Source organism: Lonchura striata, chromosome 1 (genome assembly GCF_050655825.1).
Source record: "Lonchura striata isolate lonStrDom1 chromosome 1, ASM5065582v1, whole genome shotgun sequence".
Classification (NCBI taxonomy): domain Eukaryota; kingdom Metazoa; phylum Chordata; class Aves; order Passeriformes; family Estrildidae; genus Lonchura; species Lonchura striata.
Window position 1 is genome coordinate 91,329,063 of NC_140703.1, and position 25,843 is coordinate 91,354,905.

The 25,843-nt window shown below is 38.1% G+C and overlaps 2 protein-coding genes and 1 long non-coding RNA gene across 5 annotated transcripts in view; 1 reads left to right on the plus strand and 2 right to left on the minus strand.

The window, feature by feature from the left end:
• LOC146768763 (pinopsin-like) overlaps positions 1-25,843 on the plus strand; it is a 78,557-nt gene that overhangs the window by 45,823 nt on the left and 6,891 nt on the right. The window contains exon 3 of the mRNA XM_085583319.1: positions 6,225-6,458. Within this exon, the coding sequence (XP_085439445.1) occupies positions 6,225-6,458 (234 nt within the window). The remainder of the gene's footprint in view (positions 1-6,224; positions 6,459-25,843) is intronic.
• Positions 5,219-20,354, minus strand: LOC146768764 (uncharacterized). The gene is made up of 2 exons (XR_014956267.1): positions 13,696-20,354; positions 5,219-13,247 (listed from the first exon to the last, which is right to left on the minus strand). It is a non-coding gene; the product is annotated as an uncharacterized LOC146768764 (long non-coding RNA).
• The window catches only part of ST6GAL2 (ST6 beta-galactoside alpha-2,6-sialyltransferase 2), a 172,082-nt gene continuing 166,862 nt past the window's right edge, over positions 20,624-25,843 (minus strand). For all 3 annotated transcript variants that reach the window (XM_021545540.4, XM_021545539.4, XM_021545537.4), the window contains one exon: positions 20,624-25,589. In XM_021545540.4, coding sequence (XP_021401215.2) covers positions 25,321-25,589 — 269 coding nt within the window. In that variant the 3' untranslated portion in view covers positions 20,624-25,320. The remainder of the gene's footprint in view (positions 25,590-25,843) is intronic.

Below are 25,843 nucleotides of genomic sequence, written 5' to 3' on the forward strand. Positions count from 1 at the left end.
GTGTTAGTCAAATTGCTGCTAAAAGCCCTTTAGCTGTAGAAAAAAAAATCCTGCATCTAAGAGGATTATAGTGTTCCTTAAGTCCACAATATAACTTGACTGATTTTAGCATCAATAGCAGTTATGCTTTAAGGGCAATGTACAAAGCCATGAATTTTGTATTTAAAGCATCGCTTCACCTTGAGGCACTGAGGCAGCTAATTCCCATTTCAATAACAAAAATTTACAATAAAACCAGTCTTCAGCTGATAAAATATCCTTCCTGTGGACTTAAATTCCTACATTTAACAATGACATAAAGTAATTAGCTATATGGCCCCTTGGGTGGTTTTATGGCTCTGCCTTCTGTATTTGTTGCTATTACCTCATTATGTGGCCCCAGCTGAGCAAAATGCTCATGTGCATGTTTAAATCTCAGTTTTCTCACTGAATATATAAGTGTAAATGCTTTGTAGAGTCAAGGCCCATTGAATTCTAAGATGACCCAAAACAGATGTTTCTGTTCACTCTCCATTTCCACAGGACAATACATCTCTTCAGTGTTCACTCATTTTAAACTGAGCCACCAAACTACTAACAAAGGAAGCATTTACTTTTTAAGCCAGTGAACCCTCTTTTTCCAGGACTGCCTATTTTAAACAACAAAGTATTTAAGCTCCCTTTTTATTAATCAGTACAGTACTGGATCAGGGGTACCTCACACTGAGAAATAGATTACTTGGTAGATAGATGTTTCCTACAGCTATATAGAGCCTTACATGCTTCATTTTTCCCTCCTTTTTTCCTTATTTTGCCCAAGGACAGAATCCACAGAGATGGGAGAGGAGAAAGCTCATCACAACTGACATTTCAGTCACTGCTTAGTTTGACTGCAAGGTTTAGTAGAGTTTTATTCATACCAATAAACAGAGGCCATGTCTGATTTTCTTTTCTTTCTGTAGCCTTGACTGGTTCATGGTAGAAGAAAAATGATCTTTTTCCAGCTTTTTCCTCTACTGCAGCTTTTGCATAAAATGTCTAGATGCCTTCTGTTCATTTCAAGAATCCATAGCAGACTAAATGTTCAAAGATTGGCAAACTTCCCTCAGATGGTTATGAATATTTTACTTATGTGTGGTTTTGGTAGTCCTGTCGAATACTTGATCATGTCAAAACAAGTACTTATAGCTGATACTGAAAGATGCTAGTGGCAACAAACACTGCTGCTCATAAATAGCCTTTTCTTCACTGTGCAGTTCTGAAGTAAACATGGTTATATGAGTGTAAGATGCACAAATACAGATCCAGGAATAATGTATTAGCCGTGATGAAAAAAAAGCACTTTGTGCCCTGTTTCCATATTGCTTGTTTAGAGTGACATACATAAAGGATGTTTACAGAATCCACTATTTAGATACACAGAGTATAGTAACTGATACTATTTTCTGTCTTAATAAATAGCTGGAGAAAGAGAAAGTGACTTGAAGGACAAAACATAGAAACAGGATCTCTGATTTCTAAGATATATATGTCCCTTGCTTGAAATGGATCTGGGTAGTGCATATTCTCTCTAGTGGTTAGATGGATGGGGTGCCATACAGTCTTAGTAACTTTTAAAGATGTTCACAGCTTAAAATGGGTGAAGTTAAAATATGAAGGAAATGCTTTATGAGAAAAGGCACATAGCCACATTAAGTAAGGAGAAGAGACTAGGGTAAATGTGAAAAAGAAAACACAGGGGAATTCCAAATTCAGATCTTCATAATTGAAGATTCCCCTTCTTAACAACTAACTTTGGCCCAGCTCCCTAGCTTTACATATATAAAAAAACTCCATCTTGTCCATGGGTGATGGGAATATGATGGACTGACTGGATATGTGCCTCTGGCACTGTGGGCCTTGCAGTTGCCTCACAATCTCAATGCACAACCATTCAGATCTTCCCTGGCACCTGTGCCTTCTTCTGAATAGAGGAAGGGCTACCAGGATTCCCATAAGTCATACACAGATAAATCCAGAGAGAGCTGAGCAAGGGGTTGCAGTGTGTGAAACTTTTGGCTCTGGAGCACAGAAAGGGGCAGGCTGTCCCCTTGGCTAAGGCACTGCTCAGGGCTCTTCTCCATATGAAGCTATTTGATGCCTGAAGAATATATTTAAAGCAGTAAATCCCTGACCAGAGGCATGTAGCTGCTGTCTTCTTTTGTCTGGGCTGGAAAGCTCCAGTGTTTGGCCTGACGAAAACCCATGGACTCAGCTGTGGTTGCCAAATGGCTGCTGCCTCCAGGAACAGGCTGACTGAACCCATTGATTTGGACAGTGACGAGGTCTGGACTGACAGCCATAATGCCTAAATTGGGTAACCAGAACCTGTTACCTTAAAATAATTTCCTGTGACCTACAGTCCTATTATTATCTCCCATACCACTGTACAACAGTGTTTATGTATTTGGAAGGTTTACTTGTTTGCTGCAAGGACAGACCCATTGTCTTTTCTCTTCAAGGAAAAGACAGACTTGTTCTCCCTAGAGAAAGTCAAGTTTCCTCTAGGTCATACATTTTCTGTGGGTCCTTGTTGTGACAGGCCCACACTTTTGCCTGCATCCAGTTTAAAGGCTTTCCTCTGTCCTTGCAGGGTACATGTCACAACAGATACTTTGAATCTTTCTTTAATCTCTAACCTAAAAATCTCCACAGTTACAGCAAAAACTCCATATCCACATTGTAAGGTCCCCTTGTCTTTGGTTTATGACCTCTCCAGAATTTCACCAGTGCTGTTGAAATTTTCTATGCTCTTTTCCAAAACATGGAGTAGTAATGCAGCCCATCACTTGGTGAGTAATGTATCTGCTACATCTTATCAGCTGTTGATGCAGCTTTTGAGGTCAACCAATCAATGTGTCACTTGGTCTCCTTCTGAGGACACGTCTACCATTCCAACCTCCTCACTACCCTGGCTTCTCCCACGCTCTGTGGCCTGTCACATCTAATGTATGTACTCAGCATGCTGCCCTAGTGATCTAGTGGTGGTATTTTTTGTGTCAAATTGACTTGAAGAAAGTGTTGGATATATGTGAGATGCAGCATGGCTGCAGGGCAAATCCAGACCAGAGCTAATTGTGCCACTGTTGCACTCAGTGCCTGAGATTAGACAAACTTCCCTGTCACTGCCTCCAGCTGAGTTCTGAAAAACCAAAACATTTCTGCTACTTCCGGGGATGAAAGTAGGGGAGAAACACAATTTCCTCATTAAAAATCCCTCAACAACCAATTCCCCAGTCTTCTTTTCATTAACTATAGTGGTTTCCCAACTTTTATGCTGCTAAATTTGGCAGATTATATTTGTCCTAGAGAAAATAGCTGAATTTACAGCAAATCCTACATAAATAAAATCTGATCCCAATGGGCCAGAATTTCTTGTCCCACTTTAAAATGTGGTTTAGATCTTCTAAGTATTTTAAATTCATATTATATACACCCTGTATGTTCACATTTATAAGCTCAGCTTTTCTAGATCATTGTTTGAATCTATTATTTGTCATCACTATCTGATGCTCTTCTACCAGTTGGATATCCAGGGAGTCATTTCCATTTGACTACTGAAAATGCAGAGTAGAAATTGCTTTAAATTGTCCAGTAATTTTAAAATAACAAATAGAATTATTTTAATGTTAAAACTTCTGCTGCTATTTCACCTGCAGAAGTGTAATCTTTCTGTAGGTTACATGAACTGGAGTTATATTTTGCTGGATGCCTTCCAGTACCTATAAAACAGACAAATTTTTAAGGTAACACCTTCTAAAGGTGGGCTGCAAAACTACAGAGACAACAAAACCAAGAGTGTGATGACAAATATGGTACATGATTTCAAAACTTCCCTTCCTATGGAAATGACCTAAAGATGTAAAAGTGGAAGGATACATGCCAAAATCACATCCATAGCCACTCTACTTTTAGACATCTTTCCTTCATTTCTGGTCTCTATTTTGTCTGTGCAGATGGTAAATTCTTGAAAACTCTTCTAGACACATATTTAAACTCAGAGCAAAAATGTGTTGCCTGATTCTTCTGTGTTTATTGAAGATCTTCAGCTGTGGATGCCATGGCTAACTGGGGATTTGCATTCTTTGGTTAATATTTAATCTGTAGCATAGCTGCAGCTTACATGGGATCCTAGATTCATCAGTCAGAGAAATTTCCCATTAGTCATGAAAACTTTAGTTAAAATAAGCAACAGGATTGGACCATTCTCTGTTATTAGTCTTTTTTTCAAGCTGAAGTAATTACAAAAAACCAGGTTGCAGTCTTATAAAAAAGGTAGTCCAAATCTTCTCAGAAAGGACAGATTTTATTTTGTTATTGCCTTTTTGTGGAAAATCATTAAGAACAGTCAGGAAAAATTCTTAGTAGTTTTGGGCAGGCAAAGTTAATTTGTGCTTCATTTACAGGAACATTTCCACTGAAACTCCAGATAGAACCAAGCACTCTAGAAGCCTAGAGTCATAATGATCTAAAAGGACACTGTAACCATACTACTTTGCCTTATAGGGTCACTATGTATGTGTTTAACTCACAATCTGATACATAAACACATACATTATACAAAAAGACCCACACTACAAAGAGGTAGAAAAAGGTCTATTTCCTTGGCATGCACAAGGTATGTGTCAGGCAACAGAAAATGACATTTGACTTGGATGGTTGGTGGCTTCCACCTTAAACTGTGCTCTATTCATTTACCTGCATCAGTTTAGATCTATTGATTTAAAACTTTTATTATAATTATTATTATTATTATTTGATTAAGTAAAGTTTGGATGTGTTCAATTACACAGAGCAGCTTTTTTGCTTATTTGTGTTTGCAGTTTTACATAGGCTTAATTCCCCTGGGTGCAATTTACTCTCAAATGCTGCATTCAAGAGGCAAAAAGACCTTAAAGTGGACATAAATTAGATTTGGCTGAGTACAAGGCTCAATCAATATAGTTCAAACATTTGAATAGTCCCTGAAGTCCTGCTGGCACATCTGGGTTTGCTAAACACACACTGTGGTAAAGCTGAGGAATAACCTCAGGAGGACAGTGAGCTGAGTTTCCATCCAGAGTCAGCGGAGAGTCTTCAAAATTAACCTCCTAGCAGAGTTTGCTTTTGATTTTTAGGGAATGAGCATTCCTCACTATTGCCACCAATGCACTCAGCTGCATTGCACTCAGTATTTGCACCAAGGCTTAAAAGTTGGCTGTTATATTAATGTAAAAGTTTTATTTTAGAGATCTAGACTCCCAAAGGGCATGATGCTTCAATCCAGAACAGGTTAAAGGAGAACAAATTTTGAAGCACAGATTATAAATACTTCCACAGCAGAATTGCCTACACACTGTAACTGCTAGCAAATTCATAGTTATAAAATATACTCTTGTACCATCACCTTGAAATTGCTCATTTACATCTGCTTTTCCTGTCTTGCCAATTCTACTCTATTTCCCTGAAAAAAACCCCCAATGAACAACAATGAATCAGCATTCAACACACTTTTTTTAAGAACACAAAAACCTATTTCTGATCATTATGAGGAGTGAAGCCCTTTTACCAAAAGGGTTAAGTACCTGGAAGAAATAGTCTAGAAGGAATGAATCCTACCACTTAAAATTTCATCAAGTGATTCAGCAAGGATTCTCTGGCCTCCCACTCCAAGTATGACCATGGCTAACACTGTGCCAGGCCAGCTGAGGCTTTATCTTGTGTTGAAAAGATCCAAGGACAGAGATACTAAGTACAGTCCCAATGTTGCTCTGCTATTTCCACACCCTTAACAGAAAATACTTCTGGTGGTTCACATATGCTATGTAAAGCTTCTTCCCTCCAAGCAAGTTCTGTGTACCAGCATAAATTGAATGAAAACATGGTACATTTGCACAAAATTCCATACCTTAAAAGCAACTGCAGATGACTTAACATCTGTTGAGGACTAGATGCTTTGACACCATTCTACATTTGCTCCAACCCCCACTGGGACTCTGGTTTATGCTGGCATGCAGTGTGGTCTCTGCAAAGCTTCCCTAGTGCCTGATGGAGATGATACAACTCTTCACTGCATTCAATCACTTTTGTGTTTGTGTTTGTTTTGCTTCTGGAACTACAGTGTTGATTGCTATTGCTGATCCAAGATCAATAGTCCCAGTTTGCTCATGCAGTCAATCCAACAGCTGCGCTTGTTAAATTTTATCTCTTTTTAAACCTTTCCTTAGGTTGGAAAAATCCACAAGAATGCTGCCCGCAAAAGAGAATACCACGTCCTGTTCATGGTGATCACTACAGTTATCTGTTATCTGGTGTGCTGGATTCCATATGGGGTTATAGCATTACTTGCAACATTTGGAAAACCGGGCGCTGTGACTCCAATTACAAGCATCATACCTTCCATCCTAGCAAAAAGCAGCACTGTTTGCAACCCCATTATCTACATACTTATGAATAAGCAGGTAAGACATGCATTATTTTTAACTTGTATTTTCTTCAGGGTCTATCAGACATTCTTGACCATTGTGACTACCAGTCTTATAGATATATTTTCAAGGAGATTGAAAGCTTGTCTAAACAATACTACTGGAGTCTTGGAGTGGAAGTGTTTGCAAACAACAACATATTGCTAGATAGGAAGAAAAGAAATACGTTAAAATGTTTTCTTACTGAAATTACTTGTATTCTTCTGAGGGCACACTGGGTATTAATTTGTATCCTTCAGAGTTAGTTGCCAAAAGCATTTACAAGAATACTCAAACATTTGGTGAGGTTGAGGAGTGGAGGGAAAAATGGACAAGGAAACAAAGGGATTTCATGACCTTGAAAACAAAATAAAGGAGACCATTTGTAAATACCATTATCATGATAGATCCCTTTGAAACAAAATATCATTGCAGTTATTGTTTTTGTGGACATCTACAACCTTACTGTTAAATTCACAGTTCAGCAACATGCCAAAATACATAATGAATTTTGTCTCATGAGCACCAAGGCATATTCTAAATCACCTATATACAGTTCAGGTCCCTTATCCTGTAAATGTCATTGTCAGTACTCCAAAGTGAACCTTCTAATGTTTCTGTGTTGACAATTCTGACTCTAAAGTTTGATAATGGCAGATCTGGAAATTTTGAAAGTGTTTTGCAGTAGGAAATCTGCAAAAATATGCATAGTTTGTGAAAACTCTTTTTATTAGATTATGTTAGAGGTTGTTCTCAGTTTTCTTTCTTTATTATGTCAATTATATTATTACAAAGAAAAGAAACACCCTTTATCTTTTCTCGCTCAGTGTATGCTGGAGCCCATCCTTAGTATTTATCAACAGCAGCAATATATTATAATGGAACTGAGACAAGGGAAGAGTTAAATATAACAGCCAAATATATTCAAGTTTTGCTACAGCCTGAGATCATACTTGGCCTGCTTCATCTAAGCTAAATTTCTTAAACAACAAAAGAATTTACTCTTGGAATTCGAGGGGAAATCTCAAGCAAGATTTGAAACCTCCTTGAAATCAGAAGAAAGTTCTATTGCCTTCCCCAAGACCAGGGCTTAATTTCCAAAGTCTAGTTTCAGCTGATACTGAAGCAAATAAAATATTCCATTTGAAAAGTGTTAATGCTGAAGAAAAACAGTAACTTTCTCCCCTTATCTTTTATGATTCTTATGAAAACTTCTTAACAGCAGCATCTGTCTTGCTTCTTTATTCTCTGAACAACTTGACTGAGGTCCTTGACTGAGAGATAATCTGATAGTGCTGTGATCACTGGAGCAGGTTATAACATTGATAGCAGCTACATTTTGGCATTGTCTTTGCACATGAAGATGTCATGAGCAACCCTGAAAGGGAGGCACTTGGTCAAATTTGGGATAGATACTTTTTCCCAATCAAACCAAAATTATAGCTAATGTGCAACATTAACCTGCAGCTCTCCTCTGATAGTCCACTGTGTATTAGCAGTGAAAATAATTGGTTTTAATTTACACTGAGCAATGTGCTTCACTCAAGAAGGTGGAACCCATCCCTTTGTTCCTCCTGCTTTCAGAACAGGAACAATAGTAGCATCCCCATACAATGCGTCATTGGTGCTCTTGGCACCTCTGTAGCTGTTCTCACACTTTCTTGTAAATTTAACACAGCACCTCAGGAGAAGAAGTTGTTAATCTTCCTGGCACTCAGCTTTCCTCTCTTCGTGCTTAGCTGAGAATTGTCACGGAAGACTGGTGCCTCCCGACACAGAAATTATCTGGCCTGCATTTTTCACAGTTCCCTGTTTGCAGATGTGAGATACCACAGTATGGTATTTTCTCCTGCACCTTAAAAATAAACAGAACATATAGCATAATTATTAGCTCTCTATGTATTAGTCTTTTTGCTCTGGGAAATGCCCCAAAGATTGGAAAATGGTTGACTGCAGTTGTGGTTTTAGCTTCCAGCTGTCATAAATCTCTGCAGAGTATTGTGGAACCATCAGCCTCTGAGTCAGCTTTAAAACTCATCCTACAGAGCTCATCTTTAAATTAACTCTGAAGCAGTCCCTGAGTCACTTTCATGGTCCTGGAAATCTAGAGAAAGAGTTTTGTCTTTGGCTTTGACTACTGCACTGACCTGAGATGGTAAATCATTGAGGAAAATAGAGAATTTTTTTCCAGCTGCAGGAATTCCCTCAGATGGAATGGCATGAGGTATGCTACTGTCCTCCTTCCTGTGCTGTCCTCCAGGAGGAGAAAGATGCACGTTTAAGCTGGAGTGTTACTGGGCTGATAACATGCCAGGCAGACATCAAGATTCATGGACAAAACTAAAGCACTAAATTTTCTGAGACCAAATGATGCTGGGGTGAAGCTGGAGGAGACAGTAGAGGAAATCCCATTTTCCCTGTTCTCTCTTTATGACAATATGAGTGTTTGTGCCTGGGGCAGCTTCTCCAAGGGTCAGGTCCCAAAAAGACAGCACACAGCCAGGTAGCTGGGCAAGGTCAGCATGCTTACACTTTCAGTGCATCAGTCCTTTATAATTATTAGTTAATGTAGCTGTGCAGATTTTGTTTCATCTTCTCCTACCTCTCTCAGTGTCTTTTATTCCCATCACACATCCCTGTCAAGTTCCCACTGTTCAAACTTTCACCCATGCAGTCACCCCAAACAGATTTTTAATGACACCTCTGACTACCTTCCTTTCAGCAGGGTGGTGCTGACAGAAACCTGCTCTTTCACATGTTACATGCAAGCAAGTATTTAGCATTCACTCAGGAGATAAGGAGTTTGTCTGTAGCCATGGGTTTGCTGCTGAGGAGATGATCACTGGGAGAATCCTGGTGTTGTGTGTTCCACAAAACAGCACAGGAACTCCAACACGGAAGTGCTTTCTGGCTGGTATAACTGTGCATGAGGACACACTGCACTAAGAAACAGAGATTATTAGCTGGATAGCCTAATGTTGTGGCAGCTTCAGAGGTTAACCTTGTTTTACATACCAGAAATTCATTTTTTACTGATAACGAAGTCAAGATACTAATAATGAGTGTTCAGGAAGGTGTGGTTATGGATAAAATCACAATGAGATTGAGTGAATCTCCACTCATTTCACAAAATTTGAAGATGGCACGCAGAGAAAATAGAAATTTCCTGCATTGCTACTGACAGCCAAATCTAAGTCAAGTTTAAACCTGTATCACTTATAGATCTAGAGAACCAATTGTTTGAAAACTGCAGATGAGATTACAAGTCACAATCTTCGCTGAAGCAAAATAGCCTTGCTCCCATGCAGCTCATGAGCTTTACACTAATTTATTTCACATTTTTTGTTGCTTAGATAGTGCACCTAAGCCTCCCTGGACTACTGAAACTCAGGCTAGCACATCTAATACTCTATTGCATATTACAATTGGATAAAAGTTCCACTCACACCATGTGATCAGTAATGTGCTATTTTTGGTGTCAGAAAGTGCCTCTGAGCAAAATAAGGCGGGACAGTGTGAGGAAAGGGATATATTAAATATGAATATAAGTCCCTGATTTGATTTGATTTCTAGTGTCTGTCTTCTTGTATTAATATCATTGCACTTTTAAAAAACAGGTGACCCTGTCATTTTCCCCAAGGATCTTGAGAAGTGATGCTCAAAAGAATATACACACTTACCTTAAAGTCATTACTACTGTGACCTTTCCAAATTTATCATGTAGTGGAGGATGATGGGTAAGGGAGAAATTAAGGAGAAAGAATGATAAAAACTAAGACATCTTTATTTTTTTTCCTGAAGAGATTTGAATGATAATGATAATGATGTACTTAGGGACCTGAGCCCAACATAACACATCAGACACCTCCGAGGTGCCTCTGCTATGGCTCTGAGAACTCCCAGGAAGCTCTGCCACCTTCTCTTACCTAATAAGTGGCTTGTTGCTCAGGCCAACCCCCTCTTCCAGGGACTTTGGCTGCCAGATGAATAACAAAGAGTTTTTCTGTCCATAATAATAATCTATTTGTTCTCTGTATATGCGGTTTTCTAGCACTCCTTTTCAGTCCTTCTTGATTTTACCTTCTGCACTGAACAGGGAGAAATGCATATGAGCTTTGGGAAAGGGAGATACACATGATCGTGATAAAAAAAAAATAACCTTAACATTCTTCCACTAGCTGTTATAACAGCTATATTTTCAGTCATTTTTCATGGGGTATTTTGCAGTTTTCAGTATTTTCAGCAAAAAGTAATGGCTAATTTTTAAAGCTGGAAGAATATGTGTGCAAGTTAACAGTGTATTTTATAAGTTGCTCATTTTCACGTTTAGAAAGATAAGGTATTTTAGCTGTGTGAGAACACAGAACTACCGATCCAGAAAGATAATTCAGGGACAATTGTGCCAAATCTCATTTTATATATAAATTGGGACATTTCTATTAAGTCCTGAAAAGAGTCCTTGTTTGCTTAGTTCAAACCTTTGAGAGATTTGTAGAGTTACTATAGAATTTATTATCTTGTTATAATTTTTCATTAAAATTCACATAGATTTCAATACTTCTGATCTGCATTTTTTTTCCCTCTTTCACTGGTTGCTAAGCTTTCTTTGAGTAATTAGTAGTCCAAATGGAATGGCACACCTGAGCTCTTCAGTTTAAAATAGGTCAAGTCAAAATGATATCTTACTGCAGAATATTTTACAATAGTATAGCTCAGAAAAGTTTTGACTTTATTTCTCTACCAACATATAGAGTTGACTTTTTAAAACAGAGGGGCAATGAGAAGGTCTCAAGGGCACCTTTGCTGCTGTCATGAGGTATAATAACATTTCACACAGTAAGTTTTAAATTATTTTATGAATTTCTCTTGCAGCTCATGACAAAAAGATCATTTCAGGTAAATAACTTGGGCACTTTTCAAGGGCTCCAATCAATCCCAATCAGACTTCATGCTGCCCCAGGCTATATCCTTTGATACTTCTTGTCTATGTTCACATGTTCTACCAGTCCTGGACTGGCTTCAGTATTACAGAAGGGTTTAGAAATTTCTTCCTTTAGATCCAGGGCAAAACTAGGGAGCAGGAAGCCAGATCACCTCTTATGCAAGCAAAATACTGAATAAAGTTAAAAACTAATACAGATGAATGATGAAGAGAAATACAAAGAGGATAAGCACATGTTTTAAACTACATAATGATTTTCAATTTGTAGCTAGGGAATGCATTAATGGAAATGAAATCCACTTAAAAGATCTATCTGGAAGACACAGAAAGTGAAGGGCAGCAATATCCCTTTAAATCTTATTTTAAACAGGATCTAATATGTTAATGTCTCTTCCTGTATTGCTCCTTTCATAGCAACAGAGAAACATGAGGCTTCACAGATGTAGGAAGAGACCTCCACATTAGAGAAGAGAAATAAATGGGTCAGAAATCAAGGGGAAAATGCAGTGAGCAGGGTTTGTAACAAAGATGAAGGAATCCTTTTGTAGTCCATATCCACCCTGCAAAAGACATTTCTGAAAGGAGAAGAGAGGAGACTCCAAAGAGAGTGAAGCTGAGATGTTGACTTTAAAGTGACTATAAGGCAGACAGATGGAGACTTTTCACTTGGGTCTGTAGTGACAGAAAAATGGGTAATGCTTTTAAACTGAAAGAAGGTAGATTTATATTGGATATAAATTTCTTTTTTTTTTTTTTCTTTTTTTCACAATGAGGATGATAATATGGGTTGTCCAGGCTGGGCAGGGCTTTGAGAAACACAATCCGGTGAAAGATGTCCCTGCCTATGGTAGGGTGGTTGGGACTAGATGATCTTTAAAGGTCCCTTCCAACCCAACCCATGATAACATTCTATCATACAAGAAGTAATCTTTTCATATGAGGTATGTAATAGGTCTTTTCTTGTCTCTTCCATGTATTCTTTAAACCTGGATGGACTAACCTATTTCTTCAAAGGTTTACGTGATCAGTGTAATTTAGAATAAACCCCCTAGGCATGACACAGGTAAGCATTTTGTTATATTTGGACCAGGCAAATTTTAAAACAAAAGTATAGCTGTTTCTCCATTTAAGAGGACATGTCCACTCTAGTGTATCTTCAATGTGATTAGCTTAGAGAAGAGGGAACATTGCCTCAGCTGCTTCCTGACAACCTGGTAGGCCGTGCTGGTCAATAGAAGGGGCCAGAGTCACACCAACCCTAGTGCATACAGGGAAATAAATCAGCATAAACTGCAATAGCTGAATGACAGGAGATTTACATTGCTGCCTGTTTGAGGGCTAGAAAGGAAATAGCTGTAGGTGAAGACTTGACCTCTAGAACTATTGTCACGACCCAAAAGGCAACAAACAACAAACTGTTTAAGGATTCAGATAAATTTTAGGGTTACATATCTCAAATTTTCTCCAGTAGAGGGAAAACAGCTTCAGTCAAATAGTTTGCCCTTGCCTATCATGATCAGCCTACAGCTGTGCGGGCAGTTTTAGAACTTCTTTTACAATCCGCTGTTTTTCCTACACTTCCACCTGTAACATTAAACCTGCAGGATAGATTGATAGATAAATGGAAAATTACAGTATTCAGAGCTTACTGTAGAGCAAGAAATGTTGTATGTTCACAGCTAAGAAAAAGGTGTTAGGATTTTTATAAACAAGATCCCTAGGTAGCATCATTGTTGTTGCAAGAGACTTCATAGGAAGCTCAACCAAAGTGGTGTTTCTTTGCTGGCTTCACAGGTACATCTGTCCTCAAGGGAGAGTCTGAATGGTCAAGAGCTCAGCCAGTCCTGAAAGAAATACAGAGGGGAAAAGGATGAAATAGTAGCCATCTTGCTTCATACTTTCCATTTCTTCAGTGTGATCTAGAAGTTGTGTGAAAGCACTTGGCATTTAAGTTTTTCATTCTGAACTGATTTCCAAGTTTGGTGTGGACAGTTAAAGTCCTACAAAGGCATATGTGATCCACAGGTAGTCTAAACTTGAGCTACTCTTCAAAATGGCACTGCCAAGCCACACTGAATGGGTGTCATAGAATTTTCTGTTTCAGTGGTCTAAACTGCAATGGCAGGTCAGGGATCAGACTCAGTTTTAGTCCACACCTTGGTTTGGTAAAGGTCAAGCATTTATTTAGCCTAAGAGTTCCCCATTTCAATTCTAACATTCCTGGTTTTCTATAATATGTCCACTGTTACATTTTATAATTAGGACTCCAGTGAAGCATTTGGTACTACTTACCATTTCAAAGCTGAATACAAGCACAGGTCAGGCGAAGAAAACAGAATGCAACATTCTGTAATGCAGTGCAATACAGCATATTAGATAAACAAAGAATTTAGTTGCTTTATGAGGACAATCAAATTCAACAGATGAAAAAATATTGAAAAAGTAAGTGTAACCCTGGCAGGGACAGAGCCTCTAATTTACCTCTCCTGTTCAATAACTGAGTAATCTTTTGTTGTATGGTAGTGGCACAATACTAAAATTGCATCACATTTTTTCTACAATATTGTGCCAGATGAGATTACTTCTCAGAGTTTTACTGTGTGTACCAGGCATATCTTTACAGTCATGCATCTTACTACAAAATGAAGCAACAATTTTTTCAGATTAGATGGATGGAGAAAAACCAAAATGAGTTTTCCTAGACAGAGAATATTTTTCAGCATTTATGTAACCTCCACTAAATAAATATCTTTAATTGAGTTAATCCTTGGTATCCTTTTGAAGCATATGATTATCATCATCCTAGTCTTACAGCAGGAGACATTTGAGGATTAAAGGTTGGATCAGTGCACAGACCCTCACGAACTTGCTTGACAATTCTAATTCAAATCTGTAGAACTTTATTTTATGATTTTATCCTAATATCCTTCTTCTTCCAGGACAAAAAAAAAATCTGCTGTACTCAAAGAAATAATGATTGCCACAGTGTGGAAAATACAATATAAAACTGTACTGGGCCTGTAATTTATTAGAATAACCCCCTTTTCATTATATTCAATTCAGAAATCTGTGTCCAAATGAAAATAAATTTGAGGTTCATTGTCTTTTGAAGTAGAAGCTATTACAGAGCTTTGTTCCCTGATGTTTAGTATAATAACTGCTCTCAAACTAAATGTATTTGTATCTAGTTTATAAACCTGTATTCCTCAAAAAGCCCTTCTTTTTTGGTAGTTGTCTTTTCCTTATACTGGGACACCATAAACAGATCACTTTCTACCCCCACATTGCTAGTGTGAACTAGTTTAGTTCTTTTTAGAATTTCCTATTCAAAACAAATATTCAGATTATAATTTTGGTATTCATGCTTGGAATTGGCTATTTCATTTGGGAAACAGTTTAGGCATTCACTGGATGTTATAGAGTAGTAGGAGTTATTTCTTGTTTCTGTCTTGTTTGCAGTCTAGCTCTGTCTAACACTCTTGATTATTATTATCTTTGCAATCTGAACTGAAAACAAGAACATCGGCTCTACAGTGGCCTCTTAAATCCCTTTATCTAAATTAGAATCATGTTTTCAGAAATGGGTGTACAGAAATATACACAAAAGGTCTGCTACATAAGGAACAACTATTGCATGCTGAGTACTTTATGGATGACCTTGCTTCAATGTAATGTTCAAACCCTACAGGGAAAACACTTACTCAAGACCTTACAACTCACCTAAGGCTTTACAGGACTTCTGTGTTTGCTGGCTTTAGGCCAATAGAAATTCACTACAAGCAGGATTCAAAGTCAACCAAAAACTTATATCACTTGTCTTCCTTTTCACCTTCACCACTCTTCACCTCTCTCACAGCAAGCACCAGCTTCAAAATTGAGGAATTTCTATGTGAATTTGAAAACAAGAACTAGGCATGTTTGTCACTTGTTAGTTAATTTCCTAATAAAGCATTTTCTCAGTATGAAATACAGCTTCTTCAATATTAGACAAGCTGTTAATTTGGCCAATTTTATTTTCAGTGGGAAAAAAAAAGGACATTTCAGCCCAGATCTCCATGCTTAAGCTTCTACACCTTGGTTCTTGTCAAAGAACCAAGGTGAAGAACACTATCCCTCAACCAGCAGATCAAGCTCTCTTACCAGACTTCATCTCCCATGTGCAGGAACAGCAGTGGCTCAGTGAGGGGGAGGAAATGCAGTGAAATGTAGCCCAGCCCAGTGATCTAATTTATAGGGGAACAGTCAGAATGAAGTTGAGCTATAAAGTTGAGCTATATATGAAGTTCCATAAAGACATCTACTGGATATTTTGACAGTCTGGGGTTTTGTCCGGAATTTTTGATAATTTGTTCTTGTTTTGTTCAATATGAGAAAGAAATTATAGAAGAATTAAAAATTCTGTCAGAATGTAAATTCTGATTTCTCAGCCCAATGGGTTCTGTTATTGCATTACTCACACATAAAACAAAATGACTGTTACTAAAACACCGTCACAAACCAACCCCCTCTCGGTAATTTAAATTCTGCCTCAGATAAAACCAATACCTAATTGCCTGCAAACCAAGAAAAAGGTAAAACCCAGGGAAGACTTAGTCCTCATCCTTTATACCCACCACTTATTGTACGGTGGTTCTTATGTCTTGATAAAATATTAAGTGCCCTCATCCAGCAGCAGAATGCATATCTGGCAATTAAAAGGTTCTTCCAGCATTCCCATATCAGAAAACTTCCTATATCTCATTCATAGCAATTGATGAAAATATAATTTTGGGCAACAAGGCAGGTAGTCAGGAAATCTGGGGGAGAAGGGGGCTTATAAGAACCTATGTTTTAGCCAGAGGTGGAATGAATTAGTGCCAAGGAAGAAGAATCAGTAGGTAAAATGCCCAAGAGCTGCTGAAGTTTCTCTTCGCACTTTGGATTTTCTTGTGCAGTGTTCTGGGTCTCAGCCTTAATGAAATGCTGTAAGGAACATCTGAAAGATTTACTTTCCCTAGACATGTTACATAGCCAAAGACAGGTAATTCATAACCTAATCCCCCAAAAAGAAAACCACCTGATCAAACCCCCCCCCCCCCCCCAACACAATAACATCACATTTCTACAAATATTTAATAAGGTACTATATTCATAGCAAGATTGGGGCAGGAATATACCAGCATAAACACATCACAGTCAGCTGCAGTCTTCATTTTAATCCATTTGGGCTGATCTAGAGTCCATGGCTGAAGAATTGAAAACACAAGAAAAACCGGGTCAGCAGAATAGCATATTGACAGTAACTAAACAAGCACATAGATTTTTCAAGTGTCAAAATACTTCTCATTGTTATGCTTTGAATTTCCAGCAAAATGTGAGTTATTTTAAAATGATCTGGGATTCACTCATCCCATATTATGGTGGTAATAGACCCTTCATTTCTCCTTACAAAATAGAATGTTACTGTAGGGACTGGTAAATTTGCTGCTGCTTCTGTTAGTCAGGTTCCATCAATCACACTGCAAAACCCTAAACAGTTCTAACTTATGAAATGGGAATAGGAAAAAGAGGGAGGATCCATTATTTGCTATTCACTGAAGCTCCTCATCTTGCTTTAGGAAACTCTTTAAGTTTCTTTTGGGTAGGAGAAAGTAATTTCATATGCTACTTGCATTATATACTGTATGGGGTTTAGTTACTCTGTTTAAGGCCAGGGAAGTGCATTTATGAGATACATATGACAACTGGCCTATTTTTCCTGCAGTGATAAACCCATTGAAAACAACCATGTGCTGTCTTAAACCAGTGTGCATTGAAGACACAGTAGTATTGTTAATATTTGCTTTCATGTGCATAATCAATCCCTTTGAAGTTCAGCAGCCATGCTTATTACCCTTATATATGGGTAAAGAAATTTTCTCAGTTTCCTCTGACAAAATAACTATCCCCACTTTATGATCCCTTCAGCTTTGATCTCTCACTTTATTAACTTTATATGGGAGCACATGTTCCATGTGGACTTACCTAAAAGGAGTATTTAAATATAATTATCTGAATAGCATGTTATAACCATGAAATAAGGTAATATTTCTCAGACATGGTATATGCTCTGTTGTTTCTGCCTTCCTTACTCTTCTCCATAGAACAACTTTGTTAATATTATTTTGGTAGCAGCTTGTACATTTTCTTCTTATCTCTACTTCTTGGGATGTTACAACTACTCATTAAAATGTCTAATGTCCTAACAGCTACATTCAGCCTCATGCATTTGTAAAGTCCAAATTAGGTCCATCAGATAGCTTATAATTTCATTTGTATAGACAAAAACAAGCACTGGAAACAACTGAAAAACAACCCAACACTTCCAAAGAGGAATATTGCTAGGGGAGAAAAGTAATGGTGCTTGATGCAGTTGGAAGCATCAACTAAGACTCCTATCCCTTTTTCTGAAAAAGCAGGCTCAGAAACATGTCCAGAACCAAACCATCCCCACTTTCCCTTTCTGATCATCTGTCTTCTTCATGCTCAGGATACAGCACTTTATATAAATCTCCTGGCTTATGTGCCTCATGGGCAGTAGGGTTGCGCCTAGGGGTAGACTTGTGGCACTTTTAGCTTGCCCAAGACACATGTTCATGTCTCTTGCCTTAATTTGCCAAAAATTTCTCATTTGGCAAATGAAAAATTGACATTTTGCCTGTCTTAGTCCAAAGTGTAAGCACTTTAGATTGAGAATGCTGCCTAGTTTACAGAACATTAGACAACTCACAAGTCATGAACTCTTCTTGAGGCACATTCACGTAATGCTTCCTACAACTGCTATCACTAAACAATGCTTAAAGGTAAAAAAAGCCTTCTAGATTTATGCAGAATTGCCCAAACCTCTTTCATTAGCAACACTCCCACCCCCCACCCCGAGGGCCTCACTTCCACAGGACACATACCTGCTGCACGTGGTAGCAGCAGTGCAGGATGCAGCCAGTACAACCTATTCATCAGTGCTCCAGAAATGAGAGTGGAAAACAATTACTGTTTAGAAGGTGGGGCAGTAAAATATTTTAATCAGGCAGCTCAGTTGCACTCAGACAATTGTCTGGGAGCAAGGCAATTAACAGCAGCTGACATTGCCTGGAGTCAGCACTGGCAGTAGTTTTCCCCTCTGGCTGCTTCCATTAAATCAAGGCACCTGTGATGCCTATTGCCTGCCTTCCATAACCCTCAGGGTTCTGGAGTCCTATCAAAAGATTATAAGGAATTGTTGCTACAGTAATTATCCCCTACCTGTCAGCATCTTGGAACCAAGAGGAAATTTGATTTGTATTTATCTATGTGCAGAAACAGGTCACCAGAGGAAATTAGTTGTCTTATTTCAGTTATGATACAGATGACTATAACACAGGGTAGGAGGTGGTTCAGAGTGTAGCAGTATAACCCCATTAGTCTTTTCTCAGTTAAATTTGTGGGATTCATCTGTTTACAAAGAAGCTGAACTCCAGAAGAAGCCTGTCCCATGTCTCTTGTAAGTCCACTTTAAATACTGAAAGGTCACAAGAAGGTCTCCCCAGAGCCTTCTTCAGGCTGAACAACCCTAACTGTCTCAGCCTTTCTTCCTAAAAGAGGTGCCCAAGACCTCTGACCTCTCTGTGGGCCTCCTCTCCAACAAGTCCATGTCCTTCTTATGCTGGGGGTTCCAGGTCTGGATGCAGTACTCGAGTTAGGGTCTCATCAGAGCAGAGGAGAAATAAGTTCACTTCAGTAAGTTCATGCTGCAGTCAAGACACCAAGCTGAATTAAAAATCCTGAGATGTGTCTTTCAGCCAGACCACAACAACCAGATACAGACCAAAATGCCTGTATGAAGTGTCACCTGTCAATAGAACTATGCCCTTAAGAACTACTCAAGTGAAACACAACTGGCTTCTATGAGTAAAACAATAAAAGGTACCTCCAACAAAGGCATGTTGTTCAAAAAAGGGTAGTGAAATTTTGGTAACAGACCAGAAAATGAGTTGCCTCCAAGTCTGCCTGAGATACTGTCAGAAAGGTAATGTCACACCTCCCTGCTGAAGAATAGTGTGTAAGCAAGATATCCTCTGTACCCCATGTAATACAATTCATGGATTTATAACTCATACTGAGGTACAGTTTGAATGCAGTGAGACAATGTCCTCTCTGATGTCACAGAGAGTGAAGATGACAGAGCATTTAATAGACAGGAACACACTGATCATATTTTCTTGTTAGTTTTTTAAATAAAAATGCAAAGTTGCTGGATTTAAAAGGTATCAATTAGTTGCTTCATGTGTAGGTCCTAGCATTCAGCTTATTCTCTAGAGTATCTCACTGATGTGAGTTTTCTGGGAGGTGTTACTTGCATATCATGACAGTAATTAGCCCCTCAGCAATGCCTGTCAGGAGGTGCTGTGATACACAGGATGAGCTGTGTGATTACTGTCTGCCAGGAGTGTACATGATGGCAATCCAACTTTTATTATCCCACTAATGTGTAACCAACTGTCTTGTTGGCATGGACTCAAGATGAGTCCCTGGCATGAAAATACTCATTAGCACCTCCACTGGCCCAACTCAGGCACCTGTGTAGTTCAAGTACTACTAAAAAGCAGCAGTATGCCCCACATTTAAAGGATGTAATCAGGCTTGTTGTGGTTGAATTATACAGCACTTATCACAGACTGAAGGGCAAGTTACCTTTTCCCTTTGGTAAGCTGTTTTTCATTGTAATTAATAATTTATTAAAAAGCTTTTCCCTTAGACATAACACTGTTCTTCTCCCTTAAACACAACACTGGATTCCTTGACTGGAACAAATGGAACATTCCTTGACTTCAGCCATTTAGCTGAAATCTATCTGCATCTCAAGTACATCACCAAGTCATCAGAGCATGACCTCCATACCTGACAATCGACAACCTCCTTGCTTGACAATCACCAGAAATTTACTGCTCAGAAATTGTCTGAGCAGTATGGTGACTACATTCTCCCAGGGAATCCTAGCACATCTGCTCGGGTACACATGCTCACTTTAGAATAAATCTGGCTTTACAATATTTGTCTCTTTTCTGTAGTTTACTGTGATACCTCCTTGTCAGATAAACTGTCCATTTCCATTTCAGATTTCATTGAAATTGTGGGCAGAACTGACAGGCACCTTCCCTCTTTTGTTCCACCTGTATTTCAGTGTTGTTCAATTAAAGCAATATGAAAAGACCAGCACTCCTAAACAAATGAAAACAAATGTTTTATTTACAGGAAAAAATCTGTACACTATGTATACATAAAAATATACAAAATCATAATAGAAAATATAAAAAGTGTTAAAATGTATACAAACACTGCTTAAAAATGTGACTCCTGTAAAATCTTAAGGTTTGTTATTAGAGTACACATTCATTTAAAAAAATCATCATACAAAATAATTCTCAAAGCTATTAAAAAAGTACACAGTCTATATTTGAATAGTTCAATGACTACATATTTTAAGAGTGATGAGATGATATGAAAAAAGTAAGGCTTTTACACACAACTCTTATTTCAAAAACAAAATTCTGAATCTGATTGCTAAGCCAGAGAGAAGACATCTCTACTGTCAAAATTCATTAAGTGATTCATGTACCCCTGGCATGCGTTACTTCAATTTCAGTTAAATCAGTTAAAACAGTTAAATCAAGTATCCTCCTTGTGTGTGAGAGGATAGATGCTGGGAAAGATTAAAATACTTTTAACAGCAGGCTTCTGAATTACCTACTTCAAAGCAGGATTTCATTTAAATATGCATCATCTTTAGAAAGCATGAAGGGAAAAACAGTAACCATTTATTGTTGCAGTCAATGCATTTAAAACTCCTTTCAGAGTACATCTGTGTCACTGTCCAAATGGCTTTCTCCACCCTTAAAAACTTCTGAATAAAAAAGAAATTAAAAACCCCACTAGGGATTGCTCCACATGCCTTTTGAACTCCTGTTTAATTCAATCAGTCTCCAAAATTACTGCGCTCAGTCTGTGCAACAAGTGAGTGTAGACACTTGTCTTCATTAAAAAAAACCCAAAAAACAAAACAACTATTTTGGTTTTTCTGACTTTGGCAAGAGATCTACAGCAACAAGTTTAGAATTTGGATGTCTTCACTAAAGAAAATGTCTTTACCAATGACAAGCAATGCTTAAATTAAATTTCTACAGAGAGAGTGTATATTAGAGTGTTTATGTCACTCCTCTCTCTCTCCAAAGGTACATCATGCACTATCGCTGAATTTACCAGAGTTTCTGCAGCATAAAACTGCACAACAAGGTAAAAAACATTTAATAGTTTAATCCAAGGAAGGACTGAGCTATGAGTTTATGCTGAGGTAACCTTTAGAACCATAGAGGAAATGGAACAAAATAATGGTTTTTTCCTAGTAAAAGGATTTTGGCTCAAAATGAGGCAAAATATTTCATTTTTTTTCTTGATTAAATAAAAGAATGTCTTGATTTAACAATCCAAAACTGAATGCATAAAATAATAGAGCACCACAAATCAGAAAAGTTCCAGAATTCACAGTGGGGAAAGAAGAGCATAATTAAGTTCAGCATAAACTCAGTGCATTTCCTTAAACTGCTGCTGTGTTTCTGGTTTGTTCCAGTTAACTTTAACTGTTGTCCACAGCACCAGGGCACAGAAATGAGGCTTGATAGTGTTTGAAGGCAACTTGTTCCTACTTGTCAGTAAAACTCTATAAAATTTAAAGCCTACAAGTGTGAAGGGAGCTCAGGGGTCCAATAGCAGAGGCAATTGCTTGGCTGATGATGCATCTTGATATGCACCAGGCTTTGTCTAGGTGCTGTCCCACTCTCTTAGTGTGTGACAGCCACACTGGGAGAGCTATGAAGCCACACCTGTATCTTTTCCTCAAAAAGTCCCATGATCTTGGTAAAAAAATACACTTCCTTTCACACTGCTGCATTTAACATGAATCTAAAACCAGCACTCTCACCCATTATTTTTAGAAGAGCTATGTTTCAGTGTTATCACACATTGAATATTTTAAATTTACTTAATGTTCTTCTTTGCAAACATTTCTCTTCCCTCACAAGGGATGGGGAAATGCCCAGTAATTCAAACACACTTGGAGGGCTCTTATAAAAGCCAGCATGCCAATGCCACAGTGAGTAAGAAGTGGTGAGAGAAGCACCTCTGCAGGTCCTCTATGTTTCCCCTTTATTTCTGCCCCTTCCCCCCTTGCAGCAAGTGGAGGGGAGCCCTCAATTAGCAGATCAAGCACACTTGCACGTGTGCCAGAAACTGAAGGAGGACAAGACAAGTTAGGAGAGAAAATGCTTTTTAAATAACCACAATGTGTTTGAGCAGGCAGACCAGTAAAACATCACAGTGGAAACCAGTGTTAGAAAGCCATTCCAGGCTCATTTTTTAAAGGTGGCATCACAGGTTGGTCTTCCTTCTCTGTGAGCAAATGTTTGCAGCACAGCTCTGCAGTACCTTCTGAGGTGATAGTGCTACAAATTTGCACTTATGGAAGGAGGTCTGACTACCATATTAAGAAAGATATGGCAAAGAAAAAAAAAATTGGCTGCAAGGGCTTGAGTATGTAGTCCAGTAAATTAAAAATATAGAGTTTTTTTTCTGTAACTCTTTGCAAAGCAGTAATAAATACTCAGACCTGGTTCTGCATATGTAAATTATGTACTAAGTAGGCATACTTAGCACTTGTTACATGAAACGTTATAATTTGCCTTGTTCTGTATAAGCAACACCTGTGTTGATTATTCTGAAAAATTATTGAGAGAACAAATAATACTATATAATCCTGCTGTGGGTGGTTGAGCAATGCAGTTATTACTTTTCTTCTTTGTGAAAACTGAAGTTAAAAGTTAGTGGTTGCAGGCCAGTCAGAGTACATATTTTTTTTTTCTTTTTGGAACTCTAGAAGTTACTGCTTATTGAAAAGTAGCATATTCACTTGTCTTAGAAAGCTAAGTTCCCTTCCTTTACAGTTATGTCATAGCTAACCCAGGATACAGCAGAGAGAGACATATTTGATTGCACTGTTCAGAACTGCTTATGCTTTCCAAATAGGGTACCAAACATATGGAAAAATAGATTAGTTCTGAGTAGGCTATCTATCCTCTATGCATTTAATTAAGAATGTTATTAACTTCAGGAATAAAAGTTGCCACCACACATGATATTAAAAAGAAATTGGTATGAACTATATCCAGAGTCCAAACCTAATATGAGTAAAAATTATTAATTTTGATATGTACCAAAATGCCTTATGGACATAACTATCCATACAACACAGAAGTACAGTTATTAGATCATCTACACATGATTTCTGTCAACAAGAAGGATCTTAAGATCATCAAAAAGCCCAAAAATAAGGCTAAGTCCTATGTAAGACATTTATTCTTCATTTTGAGGAAGGAAAATAAACCTTCCAAAAGATCATTCCAATACTGCTTCCCAAAGAGCTGAGCAAGAGTAAAAAGATTTTGTGACATCCTTACATTACATTACTGAAGGTGAAAAGGCCTTTTGCTTAAGTCAAAACACAAAAACCACTTTCCACCACAGCCAGTCAGCTATTCTTTTCAATGCCCCTTTGAGCTGTCAGCTTTTTTACTGGATGGACATAAGTAGGATATAGCTGTGCTTTTGTGTACACATATTCCTGCTGAACTTACTCTAAAAGAAAATGTACAGTCAGGTGGGAAAAAAAAAACAAACCAAACCAAAAAGCTGAGAAAACTACTCCAGACCATCAACTTTTAGAATTGCCTTAAAGAATATTGTCCTTGCGTGTTATGAATGAAAATACCAAACCATCTCCATATGCAATCTGCTGTCAGGTTTTTTTGCAGGCATTACAGCTTTTCTGGGTCATAGTCTTTCAAGCATTAAGTAAAAAATGCTGATATCATCATCTTTTGTCAAAAAACTTCTTTCTGAACAGCAAGAACTTGTGAACAAGTGACTTTGATTCAGATACCAATGAAACACCTAAAAATAATGTCTGTATTCCTGAATGCTATCTTTGTTGACAAGTGGTGAGCCTCTCTATTCTTGCTTTTCAGTGTAATGGGTGAATGCTGCACAGCTTCCCTTGGCTTTCTCTGGATCTTTTGTATCTGTGCAGATTGGGGGAAGGTACCATTTCCATCTCACACCTTCCTGATAGTCCTTTCAGGGAGAGTTTTTCTTCCTATTTGGGTTACAAATGTATTATTTTTTCTCTAAAGGAATAGTCTTTCCCTTCCCTCTTCAGTCAGTGTCAGCATGGGAGACTGGCATCCAAAAACACATCCAGTAGTTTAACTGGTTCAGCTGTGTACAGCCATCTCCAACTGCACACACTTCATGGCTACCCTAAGCTCCTGCTCAGCTGGAGGCCTGGAACTGAGCCTGTGTAGGAACAGGCATTAAGTCTGCTCTAGTGAATGGTAGCAATTGCTTCATTCTGGGAGAGTGTAAAAATCCCATGGAGCCAAGGGAAATGCTGCATTGTTCAACCGGCCAATCTGTACATACATGAACAATAGAGGCTGTTTCACAATGCTAGGTTTGAAAATTAAATAAATTCATTAAAAAAAAAAAACAAAAACAAAAACTTACAGTCTAGCATATGTGGTATGAGACCACCAACAAAGTCTGACAGTCACACCAACAACGATACATTATATTTCTGCCTAAGTATGTCCTTTGCACCTTCATGAGCTAAGCCTTTGCTTTTTTCCTGTAACTATTTGCCAAGCAATAATAAATACTCAGGCTCAGAAAAGAAGTATTTCTCATGCCTGCTACTTAATTACAATTTATAGACTCAAGACTAGGTTGGTCTAAGATATATTTTTCAAGTATTCTCTTCTTGTTTATAGTACAACAGTAGTACCTTATTGCACATTGTTTCTGAAAGACTTACTTCTACAAGTGTGGGAAATTATTTCGCTTGGGGCACTTGACAGCTTTGAACCCTGGCAAAATGACTTTCCCCTTCCGATACAGATCATCCTGCAAACCTTTGTTCATCCTCTGCACCAGGAGCTTCTCATAGAGCAGTGGATGATAGGCCCCCAAGGTGCAAGCTGCATCATAGTAGAGTTCATGGTAGTGACACAGGTCGGTCTGTCGCACTGAAGGGATGTACTCGTACACGTGCACTTCATTACACATGGACATCATGATGAGGATACCTGCAATAAAAAGTGAACACCAGCTTTCACTTTTTTCACAGAAATTTCCCTGCAGTCATTCAATCTATTTTTTATTTCCTTCCTTTATTTGCTGTCACACACCTTAAGTATGCTGTAAAATCATTAAGTGAAGCAATCGTCCCTTTTATTTGAGCAGCTTTCATTTGTCCCTGCTACATAAAGATTGTGATCACTGTAGAGTCAACAGGATAGGATAACAGTCATAAAGAAAGAGTGAAAAGCCTGCAAAGAAT